The 20,621-nt window shown below is 59.5% G+C and overlaps 1 protein-coding gene across 1 annotated transcript in view; it reads left to right on the forward strand.

The window, feature by feature from the left end:
- NKD1 (NKD inhibitor of Wnt signaling pathway 1) overlaps nt 1-15,766 on the forward strand; it is a 60,849-nt gene extending 45,083 nt beyond the window's left edge. Inside the window, exons 5-10 of the mRNA XM_090260653.1 lie at nt 9,987-10,093; nt 11,450-11,545; nt 12,603-12,750; nt 13,163-13,247; nt 14,426-14,553; nt 15,196-15,766. Of these exons, the coding sequence (XP_090116779.1) occupies nt 9,987-10,093; nt 11,450-11,545; nt 12,603-12,750; nt 13,163-13,247; nt 14,426-14,553; nt 15,196-15,758 (1,127 nt within the window). The 3' untranslated portion in view covers nt 15,759-15,766. The remainder of the gene's footprint in view (nt 1-9,986; nt 10,094-11,449; nt 11,546-12,602; nt 12,751-13,162; nt 13,248-14,425; nt 14,554-15,195) is intronic.
- The last annotated feature ends 4,855 nt before the right edge of the window (nt 15,767-20,621 follow it).

The raw sequence follows: 20,621 nt of genomic DNA on the forward strand, positions 1-20,621 counted from the left end.
CTGAACCCTGCCCCCCCCAGCAGAGTGCTCCCCATTATTCTGACTCTGGGGATCTGCAAGGCAGACCCTGTTCCAGCTGGGCTTTCCCGCGACTCACTCTGTGACCGTGGGTGAGCCATTTAACCCCTCTGGGCTTGTTTCCTCATTGGGGACAATCCGAGCACCGCTTCCCCAGGGTTCCTGTGAAGATGGGTCATCTCTGCACTCCCAGAGAGCAGCCGTGGTCCTGAGAAAGTGCCCAGGCAGTGTGAGCTGTTGTGATTCGTGTGGTTTCAGGGGTCCACCTTCCTTGATGAGGGGCCGACCTCACCAAGGAAGGTCCAGATCAGAGAGGACCTGTTTCCAAAGTTTCTCTAACCCTATTAGAGTCTCTGAATGTCTCCTACACCCAGTGTGTGGCCTAGGGCCTGGCATGCCGGAAGTGCTCATAAATACTCACTAGAAGAATAAAGTGAATCCCAGGAAGTCACTGAAGTCAGATGACCCTCTCCCGACCCTCTCCCATGGGCCAGCCAGCTGGACCTATGAGTTCCCTGTGGGCCCCAGGCCAGTCTGTCCAGACGCCCAGGTGTGAGGCCCAGGTGTGGGGACCAGGTGTGGGGACCAGGTGTGAGGCCCAGGTGTGAGGACCAGGTGTGAGACCCAGGTGTGAGGCCCAGGTGTGAGGCCCAGGTGTGGGGTCCAGGTGTGAGGCCCAGGTGTGAGGCCCAGGTGTGGGGCCCAGGTGTGAGATGGCAGAGCTGAGGAGCCCTGGGGGGTGTTTCAGCCCCTTCATTGTTAGTTGGCAAACTAAGGCCAGAGAGGGGGACAACATGCCCAAGGTCACACAGCCGACTGAGAACAGAACTCAGGCCTCAGGGTCCTCCTCATTTGGAGAGTACTGACTGAGCACCCGCTGTGGGTGGGGGGCCCTGCTGGGTGGGCCCTGGGTTCCCAGCTATGAACGAGGCAGGTGGCAGGGTGTTTGGGTGACAGAGGCAGCGGGTGAGTAGGTGATGCAGGGAGTGAGCACGCACATTTCCGGCAGTGGCGTTCTGCAAAGAGGCGAAACGCCAGGCAGGGCTGAGTGTGCCCCGGCCTCTGGGAGGAGGTGGCGTTTTAGCCGAGATACAGGCTCCAGGAGGGAGCCGGTCGTGGGCAGACGTGGAGGCAGAGCAGCATGAAGGGACGAGCAGAACCCCAGCCAAGGTGGAAGGAACTTGGGGCCCCGGGGAACAGAGAGGAGGAGGCCCATGGGCCAGGAGGAGACTCGGGGAGGGGGTGGGGCTGGGTGCTTGGGCTTTATGCTGCTTTTGAGAGAGAAACCCTTGGAAAGGTGCAGGCAGGGGAGGGCCAGATCCTGGCTTCGTGTGGCTTCTGGGACGGGCCACGCGGAGGGAGAGGGAGGCAAAGGAAACAGGTGGCGAATGCAATAGTGTCAGCGAGAGGCCGTGGTGTCCGTCCTGCATGGGAGCCGTGGGGCGGGGGGGAGAGGGTGTGGGGGTGCAGGGGGTGCAGGGGAGAACGGGGCCCCGGGTGCACGTCAGACTTCCTGCTTAAGGAACTAAGAAAATGGTGGTGTCACTTGTGAAGTGGACGATTTTGCAGGTGACAGTCAGGGCTTTCGTTTTCGGACGTGTTGGGCCCAAGACGCCTGGGCTCTGCCAGGAGAGAAGCTGGTGGACAGGTGGCCCCTGAGTCTGGAGTTCAGGGAGCAAGAGGGAGAGAGAGACACGGCTCCACGTGACCCCCCGGGCGCGGCGGATCCCTCGGAGGGGCTGCCGGCAGGTGGTCCCCGGGAGTCTGAGAGGAAGGGGGGGTTCGCTGGAGATCAGCAGGTCCCCGCCCCCCAGTATGGAGGGGGCAGGGGGGCCGCACCCGCGGGCTCCTCTCCCTCCGTTCAGAGCCTGTCCTGCTGGCCTGTCACTCGTGCGACTCCACTCCTCGGCAGTCCCCAGAAGCCCGCGTTTCGGCAGTGACACCAGTTTCTCTCAAGTCTGTTCTTCATAAAAGCTCAGCGTGAGCAGTGGAAATTCTGACTCCTGTCAGATACGGAGGAGGCTTTCATAGTTCCAAGTAGCTCGGGGTCTGGTTTAAAAGTTGCATTTCATCACATGTTTTACCTTGGGCGGGGACAGGGGGGAGTGGAAGGGACACGGTATTTTTAGTCCAAAGAAGGCTTTTTTTCCCTTTCCCTGTCCCTCTCCTGGCATGTCCCCCGCCTCCCTGAACAGATGTCTCCTCTCCGTCCTATTGAACCTCAAAGTAGTGTGGCTATCGGCCTTAAGCTCTGATCAGAAAAAAGGCCCGAGTGCTATTTGTTGGGCTTCCCCCCTCCTTTTCTCCCCTTCCTCTTTCCGCTCAGGCACAAGTGGCCCCTTAGTAAAATCTACAAACAGTAAAATGCAGCCTGGTGGGGGGGGGGGGGGCGGGATGCTGGGGAGACCCTGGGTGGCGTGGCTGGTCTCCGGAAGGGTAGGCATTCACCGGTGGGAGCGGCCGGAAACCACCTCAGCAAGCCCCGCATTGGGCACTTGGCTATTTTAGTGGTGGTGGCTTTTCCTGAAAAGCAGGAGCTCTAAGTGCTGGATTGTTAATTCAGGAGTCTTTTGGTTCTTTTGGATACTCTAGCCAAATTCACTTAAGCCTTGGTTCATGAATTGAAAAATCCTAGGGTAGAACTTTCCAGAAAAGGACTGGTTGGATCCACCCGCACTCACCGCCTCTGTACCTCTCCATCACCCCTCCCCCGCCCTCTGTGACCCCCTCCCCCGAAGGTGGCGAAGGCTGCGACCAGCATTAGGTGCCCACACCCCAGGAGCTCAGCCACACAGGTGAGCGCGGCCAGGGCCCAGGACTTCCCACGGAAGTTCGATTCTTGTTTAGTGACCAAGCTGGGTGTGGGTTTGTGGGTCCCAACTCTCATCCAGGTCTTGGTGGGTGGGGGGAGCTTCTTTAAGAAAAAGAAGACGCAATTCTTTTATATATATTCCACCAAACCCAAATAAACGCCTCAGCCACGCACGCGCCGCTTAGCTGGCTCCAGAGACGCCGCTTCAGCACCCGTGACGTGGCTACGACGCAGGGGAAGGAAGGCAGAACGGGAGGAGACAGCAGACCCAACCGACTGAGGATACAAACGCCGACGTTTGGAAACGGCCTCGGAGCAGCCCTGTGGACTCACTCTGGTTCCCAGGTGGAAGGGGCGTGTGCTGGCGAGGGGTGCAGAAGCTCAGCTCGTTCGCTGGACCATGAACTTGGCTGCTGACCTAGGACCAGCTGCCGTGGCCGTCAGGGTGAGAGACGCGGCGTCGGGCCTGAGGCTGCTGTGGGGTCGGTGCCCTAAACCGCACGGATCGAGGCAGGGGAGAGGCGGCCCCCCTCCGAGGAGGCCCAGGTGCTGTGACCGGAAGGAGAGCGGGGGCGGGACGGGCAGGAACAAGTGTCCGCTACTGTGGTGTGACAAGGCGGGGAGGCCAGCAGCCGGGGCCGGTGGGTGGGATTTTAGTTCTTCTGTGCCTATGCTGTCAGGTTCAAACCCTAGTTCTGTGACGTGTTTCATTTTGATGATGATGATGACGTCTGTCCGCGCTGTATCTGGGGGCCGCAGCGGGAGGGCCCAGCGAACCGAGTGACGGGTGGGGAGCACGGTGTTACCTGGGCACCCCTAACACACCTGCGCGGCGTGGAGACGTGCTTCTCAGAGGTGGGGAGGCTTAAGCTGGAGGCCTGAAGGGTGAGCAGGACTTGGAGAGACAGAAAGCGTATCCTTGGTGGGGACCACTCGTGAGGGCGTGGCAGGGTCAAAAGACAGAAAAAGGCCATTCCGCTGGAGAGACGGGGCTGGGGGCCGGAGCAGGCGCATCCTTTTCAGAAGACCAATGGCCTGGTTGTGTGTGCTTTTTTTATTTTTTAAGATTTTATTTATTTACTTTTAGGGAGAGGAGAAGGGAAAGAGGAAGAGAGGGCTAGAAACATCCATGTGTGGTTGCCTCTTGTGGACCTCCAACCAGGGACCTGGCTCGAAACCCAAGCATGTGCCCCGGCTGGGAATCGAACCAGTGACCCTTAGGTTCGCAGGCTGGCGCTCAATCCACTGAGCCACACCAGCCAGGGCTGCATTTGCTTTTTAAGCTCAGTCTCCTCTTAGGTCAAATGCAAACAGGAACACAAAGGAGTCAGTGACATAGTGGGTGTTCCCACACACGGCTCCGGTGTCTCAGCACCCACGGCAGTGCAGATCCGTGTGTCTCTGAGACCCTTGCTCCCCAAGGACAGCTCAGCACGCAAGGCAAGAAACCATTCGGCCTGGAATGCACACACGATCTCTTTCTCTTTTTACGCACAACAGATTAACCCGCCTAATTATATTTGGCATAGGCTAATATTAAAATTCATCTGCCTTCCCTCTAACAGCTGTCGGGGGGCTGGGGAGTCAGAAGCATCCTGGCAAGCCATCCCGAGACAAAAATATTTGCGGCAGATAATCTGCACGTGGACCATTGAGAAAGGACAGTGGATACGTTAGGGCAGGCGTCCAGCCTCCAGCCAGGAAGCTCTGGCCTGTGTTAAATCTTACGTTGTGGTAGCTGAGCGCCCGCCAGGTACCTGGGCCGAGAGACGTGTCTGCCACGCACATGAGCGTTAGACTCATTTCTGATCTTTGGTGGGGCTGATTTAGTCATAACTGTGCTTCAAATTTGCCTCTTCTTTCCAAGTGTAATGTCAACCAGGCCTTTCTGGATTGTGTTAAAGTAATGGGGCATTTGTTGGTACTGTTCACAGTCTGGATCTCAGCCTAAGAACAGGATTCACGAATAACACACCCCTTTTCCGTCGGCCTCTTCCCCATCCCTGTCCCCAGGCTCAGTCAGGCCAGACTTCAGGGGGCGTTGGTTGTGTGGCTTCCACGCGCCTGCCTGTGGGACTCGGTGCAGTTCAGCACTCCGTGGTGGGTACGTGTGCGGTGCGTGCCACTCGCCGCGGGCAGCGCAGGGCCAGGAGCCAGCGTGGGTGTGGCAGGCCCCTGCGAAGCCATCTGAGGATCCCCGATAGGACGGCCCACAGTACTAGATGGCATGGATTTGGCCAGCACTCTGCTAGCAATAAATAACTTCTGTGCACATTGGAAAAAGGGGCCCCTCCTCAAGACACCTTTTGTCTTCTGTCCAAAAAAGTGTCACGCACAGTCCTCAGATCTGTGCTGCCGAGCACAGCGCACAGCCCGCTTTTCCCCGCCAACCTCCCGATGACCCCGAATGACGCGGTCCCCGAGCTCCGGGGGTGGGGGCTGGAGAAGAGCCCTGGGGTGCTCACCCTGCCTGGGGGTGTTTTAGTCACGACCCCTCTTCTCGTGCTGTTTGGGTGGCACCAGCCGTCAGCAGTCCATGCCTGGTCTCCCGCGCCAGCCCGGTCCTCAGGTCAGCACTGTTTGCCAGGGAAAACAGTCCCTGAAAGTGACCATGGCTCTCCCTGTGGTGTCTGTCCCACAGGAGCCCTAGGTGCTTCCTCCCATCGGGCCCGTGGGTGGGGTGGGGGTTGGAAGTCTAGACCAGGGTCAATGTGGCCCCCGTTCAGGTGCTGCCTCTGTCCCCAGTGTCCCTCAAGCACGCTCTTCCTTCTCTCCCTTTCTCTCCATCCGCCTCCCCCCTTTTTTTTAAACTGGGGGAGGGAAGAGGGAAGAGGCTGTCTTTGATCTCAGTGGAGGAAAGAAGTCTGTTCTGTTCAGGCTTTTGGCTAACACAACAAACAGTGTTTAAAATTTAACTTTGCTTAATTAATTAGTAATTCTGTTTAATGCTGTCTGATCTCCCTCCAAAAGGTATTCTGAAGCTTGAGAAGGGAACATCAAAGGGAGCCGGGTGAGGATGGTCAAGTAATGCGTTTAGTCTGGCAGTTGCTGGGGGTGGAGTGACGCCAGGCTGGGGCGAACGTGGGGGGGCGAGGGGCAGCGTCATCCAGCAAACACAGCCAGCCTGCCCCTCCTCGGGGTTGCACCATGGTGTGAGGCGAGGCGGGGAGCGGTTTCCAAAGAAAAGGGGCTCCACCCGATGCCCCCAGATGCGCTGGAGCTGAGCATTGGTTTTAGGAAAGCAGAGCTGACATTTCCTTTCTTCCGCGGCCGCGGTGTCTGGTCGGGCAGGTGCGTGTTGCATAAGGTGCCCAGTCGGGCAGGTGAGCGGCAGGTGCAATCCAGCCTGCGTCCTGCTGAGCGGGGTGTCCCGGGGAGGGGGGTGAAGGCTGCATTTACCAAGGGCTCTGTGGACTGTGTGTCAGCGTGACTGTGCCCAATAAAACTTTATTTACAAAAACAGGCAGTGGGCGGGCCTTGGCTCATGGGGGTGTGATTTGCCAGTCCTGCTTGATGTCACCCGCAGGTACTGCAGAGGCAAGTGACAGGCTTTGCTTTTTTCCTTCTCTGTCCCTTCGCTTCCTTTTTCTCCTACTTTCTCCTGCCGTCCTTTCCTTTCCAATGAGCAGCATCTCCTGTTGTTGCTGTGACTTGCCACTGAAGAGTTGCCAGGGTCCCCCCGAAATTGTGTCCCCAAAGATTATCTCTGGGAAAACAAACCACTGGGCTGAACAGGAGTGAGAGACGGAACAGGCCCGGAGCCCGATGCCACCGCCCACCTTGAGAGCAGTGTCGTTCTCTCTGCTGAGGTTGGATCGAGGGAGGGAGGGAGGGAGGGATGGGCAGATGGAGGGGCGGTGGTTTGTTCTGCACAGGGGTGAATGTGGGCAGGTGCTGGTTTGGCGCCGCGAGGGCCCAGGTCATGCAGAAGCTTGGCCCCTGCGTCCCAGCCCCTGACTGGCCCGGACGTCTGTGAGGCTTTCTGATCCGCTCTCTGTTACCTCCTCTGGCCGCTGGGCAGGAGACAGTGAGAGGGCGACAGGCCGCCTTTGGTGTGGCTGGGGGTGCTTACTGTCCTTGTTCCTGGCCCCCAGGGCCCCGGGACAGGGTGGCTCCCGGTCCTGCTACCCATCTGTGCCAGCCCCGTTCTGGGAAGGTCCCCCAGTGGGTGTTTGGCTGGTTTTCTGAGCAGGGATGGGATGAGCGACCCGCTGGCAAAGGGAGGACATGTGAAGAGGGTGGGGGTGGGGGTGTTCCCCCCACCCCTGGCGGAGGAGAAGGGAAGAGAGGCAGCGGAGGGCCTGGCAGAGGACAGGCTGCTTCTGTTCAGGAGGCAGGAGGGGCCCCCGAGAAGGAGAGAGCAGGACAGAGGTTTCTTTTCTTTGGGTTTTATCAAGTGGAACTTGAAAGGCAACATTGAACCTGAAGGTGGTTTTCTGATAACTTCCCTTTGAACTTGAAGTTTGGTTTCGATAAGCCTGGCCGGCTTACATCTCTAGCCAGGACCTCTGCGGAGGGAGGCAGCGGCTTTGAAGACGGACTTGGCCTTTGTTTCTCTTTCCTCCTTTTCTTCTCTGCAGCCCTCAGCCCTGCGCTCTGGGGCAGCTGGGGGCCGCTGGGGAACAGAGGATGTCACAGGTCATGACAGCGCTGTGTGCCTCCAGCGGGGCAGCGCTGGGGTGGAGGGACCTTTTGGACTGGGGCTGTCCGCAGGGACTGTGCACAGCTCATTGACATGGTTTGCAAAGCCAGCATTCAGTGAGCGCTCAGTAGGCACTGTCCTCATCGTCCACACCCCGCAGAGCCCTGTGAGGGAGAGCCTGCCTCATCCCCACGTTACAGATGCGGAGACTGAGGCCCAGAGCAGTCAGGTGCATGGCCCCAGGTCACCCAGGTCCGTGGCAGGGTCCCAGTGTGAGTCCAAATGAGCCCCGTCAACCTGGACCCTCCTGCCAAACTCAGCTGCACCCACTGGAAATGCTGGGCGCCCCTGGAGCTCAGACCTTCTCTTAGTGTCGGGGATGGGGCCACACACTCCCCAATGTCTCAGACAAGCCTCTCAGCCTTCTTGCTTTCTTTTAAGTGGGGGTGACCTTCGTGTCTACTGCTTTGTGGCCTGGTAGAAGTGGCGGTGTCCCAGGGTGGTGGCATCTCTGGCCAGCAGGACACCAGCAGACTTAGGCTGGAGGAGTCAGGGCGGCTCAGGCCACGTAGGCTTGGCTGTCTTTGGGTCGTGCGCTAATGGCCCACCTGACTTCCCCGGGCTTGCCGTGACACTCAGGGGGGACACCTCCTGGCCCTTGAGGAGTAGCAGGGAGGAAAGGACTTGGCCGGACCCACTGTCCCAGAAGCAGTTAGTGTCAGTGGTCTTCCCTGATGACACCAGTGGTGAGGGTGCCCAGTGCGCCCCGCCAGGTCCCTAGTCAAGACCCTGATGGCACTAGTGAGCTGCTGCCTTGCTGTGGGGACATCGTGGTCTGGGCAGAGAAGGAAGGAGGCACTGGGGCATGGCTGCTCCAGCCCCAAGGCCCTGCTGGGGTTGGGGGGAGGGGTAGCTGTGGTTGGAGCAGTCTCATCAGTTGTGTCACCACGACCTTCCTGTCCCCGCCTGTCTGGTCTGGTGACCGGGAGCATCCTTATCTTCATCCCCTGCTTCCCCATCCTGTTCCCAACCCTGGGCTGCCTATTTTTGAAGCGATGCTTTTATGTACTTTTGTGTTCTGAGGAAACTTAGCTACCAACTGTGCTGGCCCCCCAAAGGTTGTGTGGGCAGGGGACGTTACCCCTGATGAACGGCTGGGACCCTGCGTGTGGGCTCTGACTCAGTCATAGCGAGTTGGATCCACACATGATCCTCTGGGGAGGGGCCTGTTATCCCCATTTTACAGTTGAGGAAACGGAGCCATCTAGTGCAGGGACATGACCCGCCCTGGGCCACACGCCCTGTCAGGAGGCTCCGCACCCAAGCTGAGAGCCCCTCTGCCCAGGCTGGTGGGAGGCGCCGGGCCTCCTGAACCACCCCAGAAACGGCACGGGGGCCGCGTAGCAGGAGCCAGGCTGCTGGTGTTCCAGGCCGAGCCCCTTCGTGTCCTTGCAGACACTGGGCCTCTCCGTGCCTCGGTTTCCCCATCTGGGAAGTGGAGCCAATACTAGTTACCACCTCCCAGGGTTGCGGCGAGGACTGGGGCACCATGGACAGCCAGTCGTTGGGTCAGCGCTGTGTCAGGCCTGGTGGCCTGAGAGCTGGGACAGGACAGCAGAGTCACTGCCCCAGGGCAGCTGAGTGACCTAAGGAGACGGGTGAGGGCCGTGAACCTGTCCTAGAAGGGCACATGCCCAGGCAGACCCGCGTCCCCTTCTTTAGGCAGAGACAAGAGGCCGAAGTTCAGGTTTGAAGATCTGAAGACCCTAGGAGGCTGGGTCCCAGGTCAGGGATGGTGGCTATGATGGCTGCTACTGTGGATGGCCCTCCGGGCACTTCCTGGGGGTATTCATGGGAAAATGGGGTGCACAGGTCATGGGCTTTCATGCCCACCCTCCTCACACTCCTGGGAGGACACACAAAGGACCGGGACCTTGGGCAGGGGCTGGAACCCCAGGACGAGCAGGGTGAGCTCGCTCCTGAGTATAATGTGTGTGTGTGTGCGTGCGTTCACAAGTGTGCACGTGTGTTCACATGGGCGCTGGTGCACGCACATGTCCTTCCCTTCACCGCCCTGTGGACCTGCGTGCTGCAGCTCCTCCTGCCCGTCCCCCAGCGGCTGTGTGCCGGGCCCAGGCAGGCGTCCCCGAGGAGGCCGGTGTCAGCTTGGAAGGCAGTGAGGCTGTGGCCGTGATCCTTGGGGCTCGAGTCACCCCCGTGCCCCTGGCCTGGGCTGTGTGGGCGGCCTCGGTCTGCCCATGTGGGCTTCAGGGCAGGGCAGAGACCAGAGCGGAGGCCTGAGAGGCCCACTGGGGTGATCGGGGTGGCTGCACGGGCGCACCCTGGGAGGGGGGTCCCCCTGGAGCAGCCTGGACAGCCCCAAGGACAGAGTGACTTGGACTCCAGCAAGGGCAGGGCGGGGAGGGGCCCCACACCCTGGCGGCCCTGCGGCCCCGCGTCTGTGCGTGGTGGGGCCGGGGCATGTCCTCACGCGTCTTCACTGCCTCCCCGCAGTGGCCCTGCCTCCCGAGAAGACCGACGGGCTGGCCAGCGCAGATGAGAGGAAGATGGAGAAGTCGGGCGAATCCTGCCCGGGCTCCAAGAAGCAGCTGAAGTTTGAAGTGAGTTTCCTGTCCTGCCGCGGGGCCTGGAGAGGGGTCTTCTCTTCTGGTGGCGGTTTTCGGGGCAGAACCGAGGCCTGTGCAGGTGGGAAGGCCGCGTGCCTCCCACGTGGGTGGGGGAGGGAGGGCCCAGGGCGGACGGCTCCCCTCCTCGCAAGCCAGAGCGGGTCTGTTCCTGGAGAGGAGCTGGCCGACTGGCTGGGACTGCCGCGATGAGGGCTCCTCTGAGTGGTGGGGGGACACACGTGACGGGGGTGGGGCAGGCAGTTACGCAGCCCGTGTTTGTGAGCGTCAGGCCTGAGCTTCCTCTGGAGCTAAGTGGGGAGGCCAGGGAGAAGGAATTAGGTAAATGCCGTGCGTGCGTGCATGTGTGTGAGTGGGGGGGGGTGTGCACGTGTGCATGGACATGTGTGCGGGGTGAGCGCTGCGCGTCAGAGAGCCGAGCGGGCCCTTGGCAGGGGTCAGACGGGTGTGTCACAACGGAGGGAAGGCTGACTTTGAACTCGGCGTGCGCTGCCCGGAACTGCTGGAGGGAGCTGGCTTTGAGCCGCACAGGCCGGGACAGGGCACCGTGCTGTCACACTTCTGCCAGCGTCCTGCGGCCAGGAGCCACCCCCGGGGGCATGCTGAGCCCACCCCGATGCCGGGCCAACCCAGACGAGGTGTGGAACAGGGTGGTCTGGGAGGAAAATCTTGACCATAAAGGTCGCTGGTGGGCCTTCCTTCCCAGACGGCCGGCCCTCCTGGAACTCTCTGCCTGGCGTTCAGCTGGCCCGCATGCTCCTCGCCGGTGACACCGTGCCCACGTCCCCACTCAGCGGCCCTGCGCTGAGGGCCCCTCTGGCTGTGGTTCTGCGAACCATTGTGAAGACAATAGCAGCTGCTGCCGTTAGTGGGACTTCTCTGTGAGCCAGCCAGTTTCCACACTGGTTTCCAGTTCCCCCAGAGCAGACTCTGGACATGCAACCATGCACACGCGCGCACATACACATGTGCAACATGCACATGTCTGCTGGCGTGCAGGCACATGCGCATGGTGCAGGTGTGTGCACGCACGTGTGAGTGCATGTGCGCAGGGCAGCTTCAAGTCTTTGGTTCAAGTTCAGTCTTCCTGAGGCCCCAGAGCCCTCCCCGCCAAGTTTCCTCTGTCTGGGAGGACGCAGAGACCGCCTGGCACCGCTGCGGGCACCTCTGCCCAGGCCCAACCTTCCCCGCCCAACCTGGCCTCTCCCCCGGCCAGTCATGTCATGGTCATTACCCTGCAGTGGGGAGGTGGCGGCCCCGTGACCTGGCTTCCAGGCGTTCCAGCAGCCCCCAGGTGACAGCCATGCCCGTGTGTTGTCTGTCTGTGTCCAGGAGCTACAGTGTGACGTGTCCGTGGAGGAGGATAGCCGGCAGGAGTGGACCTTCACGCTGTATGACTTTGACAACAATGGGAAGGTCACCCGCGAGGTGAGTGCGCCCGCCTGGCCCCAGCCACTGGCCGTGCCCTTGGCACAGGGGCATTGGTTGTGTGCCCGGTTACTGCTGCCCTTCCCCTCTGACAAGGGGTCCTGTCCCTAATGGTGAACGGTGACAGGGGCGGTGCCGGGTGCAGGTGTGGTGTTCCTCCACCCTTCCTCCTGCCCGTACCTGCGTGCTGAGCACCTACGGTGTGCGTCTGCCACATGCTGAGTGTGAGGCCACAGCTCCGAGCCTGTGGCTTTGACTGTCTGACAGGGAGGCAGATTCCCGACAATTATGGGAAAATTGTAAGGCGTGACACGTTCACTGAAGCAAATAACAGAGTCGTATGACAGAGACGGGCGGGGTGTCCAGGGAAGCCCCGAGGAGGAGGTGACATGGGAGCTTGAGCCCTGCAGTGTGCCAAGATGGGGACACTGGTGCCCGGCCACTCCTTGGAGAGATGTGGCTGCAGCCTGGGAGCCAGCAGGGCGGGGTGTGGGGGCTCACCAAGACCCAGAGAGAAGGAGAGGTTTGGTCCAGTGCTCATAGCATAGTTTACCTTTGGGGACACATCCACTTTCCTGTCACTCAGAAGGTGCTCATCAGCGTCCCCTGCCAGTGCTCCCTGGCCCACCTGTAAGTTCCCCTGTGGCCTCGGGCTCTGTGGGGACAGTGCCTACCCCTGGAGCTTTCTCTGGTGGCGGGACAGTGGCTTGGCCTTCACTGGACAGCCCAGAGATCTGGGGCACGGGGACCCCAGGGCACCTCTTAATCCCCAAGGGATGAGACTTTTCCGAGGCAGGTTCCACACAGCCTCCCCCGAGGGCCCTGGTGCGACTCAGCCAGTGGCCTGTGGCTGTGACCTGCTCAGTCAGCTTTCCTGGGGTACCCACCCTTCACTCTCCCTGCTCCTAGGACCCCTCCCGAATGAACCCCCGTACCCACCTTGCTGCCTGAGGTGTGGCTTTGGGGACCCGGGGTTCAGCGGGCTCTCTGATTCCTGTTTTAAATGCCCTGTGACTGAAGCCACGCGTCCTGGTTCTGCTTCCCTCCCCACGCCCAGGACATCACCAGCCTGCTGCACACCATCTACGAGGTGGTCGATTCCTCCGTCAACCACTCCCCGACGTCCAGCAAGACGCTGCGAGTGAAGCTGACGGTGGCCCCCGATGGGAGCCAGGGCAAGAAGAGCATCCTTCTCAACCATCCCGGTGAGGGGCTGCGGGTCCTGGGCGCGTTCGCTGGGAGCTGCTTTGAGGACAGGTGGGATGGGCGCAGGTCCTTGAAGGGTAGGGTTTGGACAGGGAAAGTGGAGGGCCTGAGCGGGTGGTGCCCGGGAGCGGGCGTGTGTGCAGCAGGCAGCTATAGCAGACGCCGGGCTTGTGATGGGGGTGGGCGGGCAGGGCCTGGGGCCCAGCCAAGGAGTACGGAGGGGAGGCGAGCTGGACAGGTAGCTGGGGGACCCCTCTCTGTAGTTCTGGCTCTGAGAACCCTGGGCACAGAGCCATTGGCAGCTGCTAGGGCCCGCTTTCGGGGGGCCGGGGAAACCTGGGAAGGACTGGGAGGCCAGCGGGTATGGGGTCGAGCTGCATGTCACCAGGCTGTTTCTGGGGCGGGACTCAGACCTGCAGGGCACCAGGCCCAGAGCGGAGACCAGGCCCGCCGAGGAGCTGCGCAGCTGGGAGAAGAAGCAGCGAGCCCCGCTCAGGTATGGCGGGCACGGCCGCGGGCATCCTGTGCCCCCGACCCTGGGCCTCTGAGCGGCGGCTGCCGTCCGGGCCTCTGCGGCGGGCAGTGATTTCGGGAGTCCGGCGCACAGATTTCGCTTTGTCACATAACCGAGGATGGGTCTGCATTGCTTTATCCAAATGCGTTAGGCCGGCTGTGTTTTGGAATTCTGCGTTTATTGGGTTTGTAACGGTCCTCACCGTGTGTTTCTTACGTGTTATATTTGGGGCCAGGGCGGCACCTCCGTGCTTAGCACGGGGACGTCCGAGCATTCACACCGAGTGACCTAAAGACTAGTACCTTCTCGTCATTTAGGGCATTATTTACAAAAGGTTATATGGAGAACCTTTGTTTTCAGGCTTTTGGGACCTCAGAATTGTGGATGAGGCTGCAGTTACCTTTCGCTCAGTGCTATTTATCTTGAAGGAAGGAAGGAGGCTGAGAAGAAAAGGAAGAGACTTTAAAAAAAAGCATTGGGTACCGAGTCATAGACAGTAACCGTGTTCTCTGGGACATGAGGGTCTATTAATGCCTGCTGTGAAAATGGAAAGGAAACGTCTGGGTGTGAGAAGCAGCACCCTAGGGACCAGAGGGAAGGGGGGGACACGGGACGAATGACTGGAGGGACCCAGGCTGGCTGCAGGTGCGGGCAGTTGTGCTGGGCTGAGCGGGCGGCAGGGAGTGGCGTGCGGGCAGATCTCGGAGGCCCTGCAAGGGGAGGGGCAGGGAACCCAGAATCCGCCCCCGCTCCCCGGGAGGAAGGGTCCACTCTGGGCTTTGGGGCAGGACCCAGAGTCTGCCCACCTCCACTCGAATGGCTTGGGGGCTTCTGCGGCCCACACCCTTGGGGAACCAGGCAGGAGTGGCAGGACACATAATTCAAAGGCTGGCTTGGGACGTCCTTAAGTTTTGGTCAGTAACCCCTGTCCCTTGCTGTGGGTCTGTTCAAAGCCAAGTCCCTCCCAAGGCCTCCCAGGAGGCCCAGGGAGGCCAGCCAGGCAAGGGTCTCTGTCCATTGACAGGAAGATAATGGAAGGAATGGGGGCCAAGTACAGAGATGACCCCCAAACCCCCCACCGCCGAGACCCAGAAGGAAATGAACAAGGGTCCAGTGGGACTTGTCCACCGCCCACCTGTGCTCTTGTCTTCCTGCGACAGGTTCCAGGGTGACAGCCGCCTGGAGCAGCCTGGCTGCTACCACCACTGTGTGGACGAGAACATTGAGAGGAGAAACCACTACTTAGATCTCGCTGGGATAGAAAACTACACGTCCCAGTTCGGGCCCGGTAAGGCGGGGTGAGGGCAGGGGGCCAGACCGGCAGGTGGCTCCGGCAGGTGGCGGCCACTGTCCCCCTGGGCTGAGGGACGGCGTAGCTTGGGTGGGACAAGGTTAAAGATGTTATCGGAGGAGAGGCCATTGAAACGTAAAAGATACGGAAATTCTGTCACACATGGACGGACGCCACGCAGCATGTCGCTCTGTCTTCCTCAGCTGATGTCTGGCTCTTGCTCAGCGGAGTGCAAACGGAGCCCGTCCCAGCTCCCTTCCCCCGCCCCTCCCAGGTTCCGTTTTTCTGTGGGTTACCCCTAGAAGTGTAGGAGTACGCCCGCAGGTATCCTTGGTGCCCCGTGACCTGACAGGCACCCGCCTCTGTCTCCCTCTCCTTCGCGGCACGCTAGGAGGGAGGATTATTTTTAAAGCCCTAACAAAGGCGTAGTTCTTCCCACTTAGCAGATGGCACCGTTCCATTCCCCGGCGGTTTCCTCCAAGGACTGGGGGAGGCGGGGGGCGGGGGCAGACGGGGGCGCTGATGAAGAACAGCGGGCCTTGGGCCGGCTCGGAGCCCGGGGACGGGACGATCTCTGGGGCACAGCGCAGCAGCACGCACGGAGGTGCCCCACTCACTGCCTGTCGCATTGGCTCCTAGGCTCCCCGTCCGCGGCCCAGAAGTCAGAACTGCCCCCCCGCGCCTGCAACCCCACGCGGTCCCGCTCCCACGAGCCAGAAGCCGCCCACGCCCCGCACCGAAAGCCCCAAGGCGCAGACCCGGGCTCCTTCCACTGCCCCGACGCCCCATTCGCCAAGGTCTGCGAGGTCCAGCAGCGGCTGCGGGGCGCCCAGGACGGGAGCAAGCACTTTGTGAGGTCCCCCAAGGCCCAGGGCAGGAGCGTGGGTCTGGGCCACGTGGCCCGAGGGGCGAGGAGCAAACCCCCTCCGGGACCCACGGTCCCCGCGGCGGCCCCCTCCGCCCACCTGGCCGCCAGCCCGGCCCTCCTCCCCAGCCTGGCCCCCCTCGGGCACAAGAAGCACAAGCACCGAGCCAAGGAGAGCCAGCCGGGGGGGCGGGGCGCCCTCGTGGGGCGGGAGCACGTGAGGGAGCTGCCCGCCGTGGTGGTGTACGACAGCCAGGCCGGCCAGGCGGTCCAGAGACACGAGCACCGGCACCACCACGAGCACCATCACCACCACCACCACTTCTACCAGGCCTAGCCCCGTCCCGCCCCGCCCCGCCCCGCCCCCGCCGCAGGAAGGACCCCCATCCCCGAGGCGTTATTCTTCTCTTAATTATTGTTATTATGATTATTGTTATTAATAATTATTGTTACTCCACGAATATTCAGCTAGCCTCCGTGTAGAAGATACATGGGGACACAGAACTAAACTTTTATTTATATGTTGTGGGGACTGCCTGGCTCACCCAGGAAGTGGCTCTGGGTTTGGAGGTGGCCCGGAGATGGCAGAGGCTCCCTGGGGTTCCCAGCTGTGGTTTCCACGCAGGCCTACACCCTTCCCGGCCCCGCCCCGCTCTGGGAGCCCCTTGGCCAGAACTCTGCCCACCCCCTCCCAGAGACCCTCGAAATCTCCGAGAAGATAAACAGCTGCTACCTCTTAGTATTATTCTGATTTTATTTTGCCCTTAACTGACTGTAACATGCTTCAAGGATGATTCCAGCGGGCTGTGGACACGCCACCCTCCTGGCTGCTGTGTTTTCCTGTCCCGACTGCGGAACCTTAGCTGTCCTTTCGGGAGTCCTCATTCACGTCTTCCCAGTGGGATCACGCCCCGGCCCCGAACGAGTCCCGTCTTTCCTGCCATGCGCACCGCGGACACACACTTCTCCTCTCCCTCCGTCTCCTCGCGTCTTTAGAGAGGCGCACACACCTTTAAAGACTGCCCCTGCACCCAGCCTTCTCGTTGTGGGACCCTCCGGAGCGGGAACCGACCCCGCGGACAAGCGGGGGTTTCCAAGGCCCGACGGCGGTGCGTTGCTGGTTGTGACGGAAGATGTGGAAGCCTGGAGCTCTGCCCTTGGCAAAGACATGCATACCGACGGGGTTCTCTGCCAGCTCTGCGTATCTATAGCTAGGTGCCGTCTGTCCATTTCTATGTATCTTTCTATAAATATACACTCTCAGGTACCTTTCCGCGTGTGCCGGAGTCGGTGTGTGCCTCTGTGGACATCTCCTGCGCCCAGGGACTCCAGCTGCCGGCCTTTCTGCTGCCTGGTCTCCCGGCGGCCGCCCCCTTTTCCAGACCCTCTGGTTTGGGTTCAGTGTGGTTGGTAAGAGTTAGTTTCGAAGGCAGTGGGCGTAGTTGATGTCACCATATTCTTGGATTAGCGACTAGTGTGCCTGGGGCTGAATTAATACACTTAACCCTCAGGACAGCCTTACACGGCAGCCAGTGGGAGCTCAGGAGGCATGTTGGGCTCAGAGAGGTTGAGTAACTTGCTTTAGATCACACAGCAGATGTCAGAGCTGGGGTCCTAGTCTTCCCTGTGGTCCCGTAACCACTGAAGGTTAACCACTGTGTCTGGGCTTCTGACAGCACCCAACTGATGGGAATGTAACCAAGACAGGGAGGGGATGTAACCACGCCAGCGTGCTTCGTCAGCATGTGGGGGCCGCCGGCTCTCTGGACCACACAACCAAGTGGAAAAGGGTCTTGCATGAGGGAAAGCCCAGGGGAGGATTCTGATTGGCTGGGCTCAGAGCTGATACCCATCCCTGGACCAATCGCTGTGGCCCAATGGGGTCACATGGCCAACCTGTGGCAAGGAAGCAGGTCAGGAGAGGAAAGATGCTGAGCAGACAGGAGCTACTGGCGCCCCAGGCCCAGAATGGTTGCAACCGTGGAAACGAACCAGGAATTGGGTCCACGCGGCAGCTCTCTGTGGCCTGGTGGCTTTAGAGCGTTTCCTCAGCCTCTGAGAGGAGGTCCCATGCGGCGTGCCCCGGCCCCACGGCTGCCAGGAGTCTGTCGCATGGTAACTGGGGTTTATTGTAGAAATCATTTTGAAAAGTAGCAACTTGCACATGTAAAAGATTCAAATATTGGATTGGCCAAAAGGTTTAATTTTTTTCTGTAAAATAAAAGGCACATGTGTCATTTTCATGAATAACTTGATTGATCTGGATATTCTGAGTATGTCGGCTGTCTCCTGCCATTGGCTTCTAGTGGGCAGAGGCCAGCGGGCTGCTACACACCATCCAACGCGTAAGACAGCCTGCAGCAGAGAATTATTTGGCCCAAATGTCAATAGTACAAGAAACTTCACAGACCGCTTCTGACACGTTCGATCAGTCACAGCGCCTTCTCCATACACAGCACAGACCTTTTTTTGCGCATCAGTTGCGTTTTTTACCTTCTTCGAAACAATAAAGCATAATAGGCCGAAAATGTTGCGTCTCTTCTTCCATCTTCAATATTAAAATGGCTACCCAAAAATTCACCAGATTTGACTTCTCTTAAATGCACGCTGATATGGCAGTTGTCACAGTACACTCTAACAAAATTGTTTCGAATGAAGTTCAAGACAGCTAAGCACTACTAGAGCCATCGTGTAGAAAAAACCAAATGAACTTTTGGCCAACCCAATAGAACAAAGATGTGGAGTGAAAAGTACTTCCTTCCGGGGCACCTTCGAGGGCCGTTCAGTGCATCAGGAGGCGGCTGGGAGTGCAGACTTGGGGTCAGGCTGCCTGGATTCCAGTCCTGACGTCCTCTCTTCATGCCCTGGGGTGCTTTCCACTGTGCTTCTCAAGCCTCAGTTTATCAAGGGGGATTGTAAAAGCCTCACCCCCCAGATTTACGGTAAGAGTTCAGTGAGCCTTGGGAGCATTGTAGAAGTGTTAGCTGCCATTATTCACAAGAATAAACGCATTTATATAAGCTCGCTCCCCATTTACATTTTGTTAATTTTTTAGAAGACTTTTTTTCAGAGCGGTTTTAGGTTTACAACAAAATTGAGAGGAAGGTAGGAAGATTCCCCCCTACCCCCTGCCCCCACACAGGCATCACCTCCCCATTATCTATGTCACTCGCCGGAGTGGTACATTTCTATGTATTTATTTTTTACCAAGAATGAACTAAAACTGACTTATAATCACTCAGAGCCCATGGGTTGCCTGAGGGTTCACGCTTGGTGTTGTACGTTCTGTGGATTTGAACAAATGTGTCATGACATGTAGGCACCGTTCTAATACAAAGAATTCTCACGAAACACTAAAAATCCTCTGTGCTCTTCCTCTTCATCTCTTCTGTACCCCCAGATTGGTTCCTTTACGCAAATATTTCAGACACAGTTTGGAACAGAAAGTCATGTCACCGTGACTGTGAGCTCCCCGGATTTCATAAACGCTGATGTCCTGCGATATTCATTTCAGATCTATTTTTAAGAAAGAAAACATTGCAGTTCCTGCCTAATCCCCCTCCCGCCCCACCCCTTTATTTTTACCCAGGGGGTAGCATCGTGTTCATATTTGGGCCCTTTCTCTCTGTGACCCACGGTCTTTGGAGGTTGGCCTCCCTGCGTGGGGAGGCTCTGGGCCCTTCCCACTAACAGCTGCTCAGACCCCTGCTGCTCTGAGGCTGTCCCCCCCCCCCCCCCCCCCGCTGGCCAGTGGGCCTCGTCCTAGGCCGTGGCGCGCCCCTGCGCCCGGCTTGCCACGGTGCCCACCAGCAGGAGACAGCGGCAATGCAGAACTGCTGAGTTCAGGAGCACGGCTGATTTCCGTTCTGACGCCCCTGTAAGCGACCTCTAGAAGAAGCTGTGCCAAATAATTAGAAGTTGAAGGAAGAAGAGAGAAAAAGGGAGGGAGTGTTGGGGGTGGGGCGCCTACAAGGGGTCAGCCATGCTCCTTGGCGAGGCTTCCAGCGCACCTTCCTGCAGCTGGGGCGGGTGAGTTTCGTCTGGTTGGCAAATCTCCTGCCCCCCAATCTGGAGGAGCTGCCACTGCTTCCGGCCCCTGAGCTCTGAGCACCGGGCTGGCGTGGGGCCCCGAGGTTGTAGGGGAGACTGGACTCCCGCCGCGCACCCACGTGCACACTGGCCCCTGCGGGTGCCCGGATGCCGCCTTTCCACCGACCTATCCCTGGGCACTGTGGCGTCTGGGCTGTCGAGGCAACTCTTGGGTGAGGCTGCAGCGCCCGCGGCCCGCTCTCATCTCCTGGGGGCTGTGAGGGGGCACGTCCTGCCCAGACAAGCCCATGACGCTTTCTGACATAAGAAAGAGTGGGGAGCAGTTTCTTTTGCAGACTGCCCTTCTCTGCGTGTGGATGTCAGATCACTACTGGGCTGGAGGGAAGGCCTTCTCAGAGGGGCAGGAGGGAGAGGCTGCCTGTACTTCACACCCCAGCACCAATAACCCGGCTTCTGAGAGGCCTGTCAGCGCTCAGGGAATAAAAGGGACCCCTGAGATGGGCTTCGCACCAGCGAGCTCTGACGTGCCCGCCCCTCCATTGAAGGGAGGGCTCCCTGCCACCCTGCAGATCCCCGTGTGCCCCCAGGTTCTGTACAGCTGTGCCCTGGCCCAGCTCAGCCCAGGACCTGCCTTCTCAGCCCATCTTGGTCCCCAAGGCTCATGGGCTCCGCCAGGGCATCGCCCCTTCTCCCGACGTGCATGTGGCTTCTCACCGTCAATAGGGACAGTCCAGCCACTCGCTTTACTGACTCCTAAATAAAGGGTGTGCCCAGAGCCCCTGCCCCCGCCATTCATGTTGTCACTTCCTGCACTCATCTTCTTGTTCGGGGCTCTGATCTGGCTTTTGGTCTTGTCACCTCCCAAACCCACAGACCTCTGAGCCTGAACCCCCTCTTCTGAAGGGTCACACCCTTGCATTTTTTTACTGGTTAGTGTATTGCCTGCAAAAGCTTTCTACATAGCAGCTTCCTTGGGCGTGAGAGGGGGACTGGGGCTGAGACCCATGTTCTAGGAATGGAAGGGGACCCTGGGGAGGACATGACAGAGGCTGGCCTGGACTCCCCGTCACCAGCCCCCTGACCGGCCCGTGGGCGCCTTCGCCTCTTCACGTTGTCCCCACAAAGTAGAAGAATCCCGGCACCTGCAGTT

This window comes from Furipterus horrens, unplaced genomic scaffold (genome assembly GCF_987537825.1).
Source record: "Furipterus horrens unplaced genomic scaffold, mFurHor1.1.pri manual_scaffold_13, whole genome shotgun sequence".
Classification (NCBI taxonomy): domain Eukaryota; kingdom Metazoa; phylum Chordata; class Mammalia; order Chiroptera; family Furipteridae; genus Furipterus; species Furipterus horrens.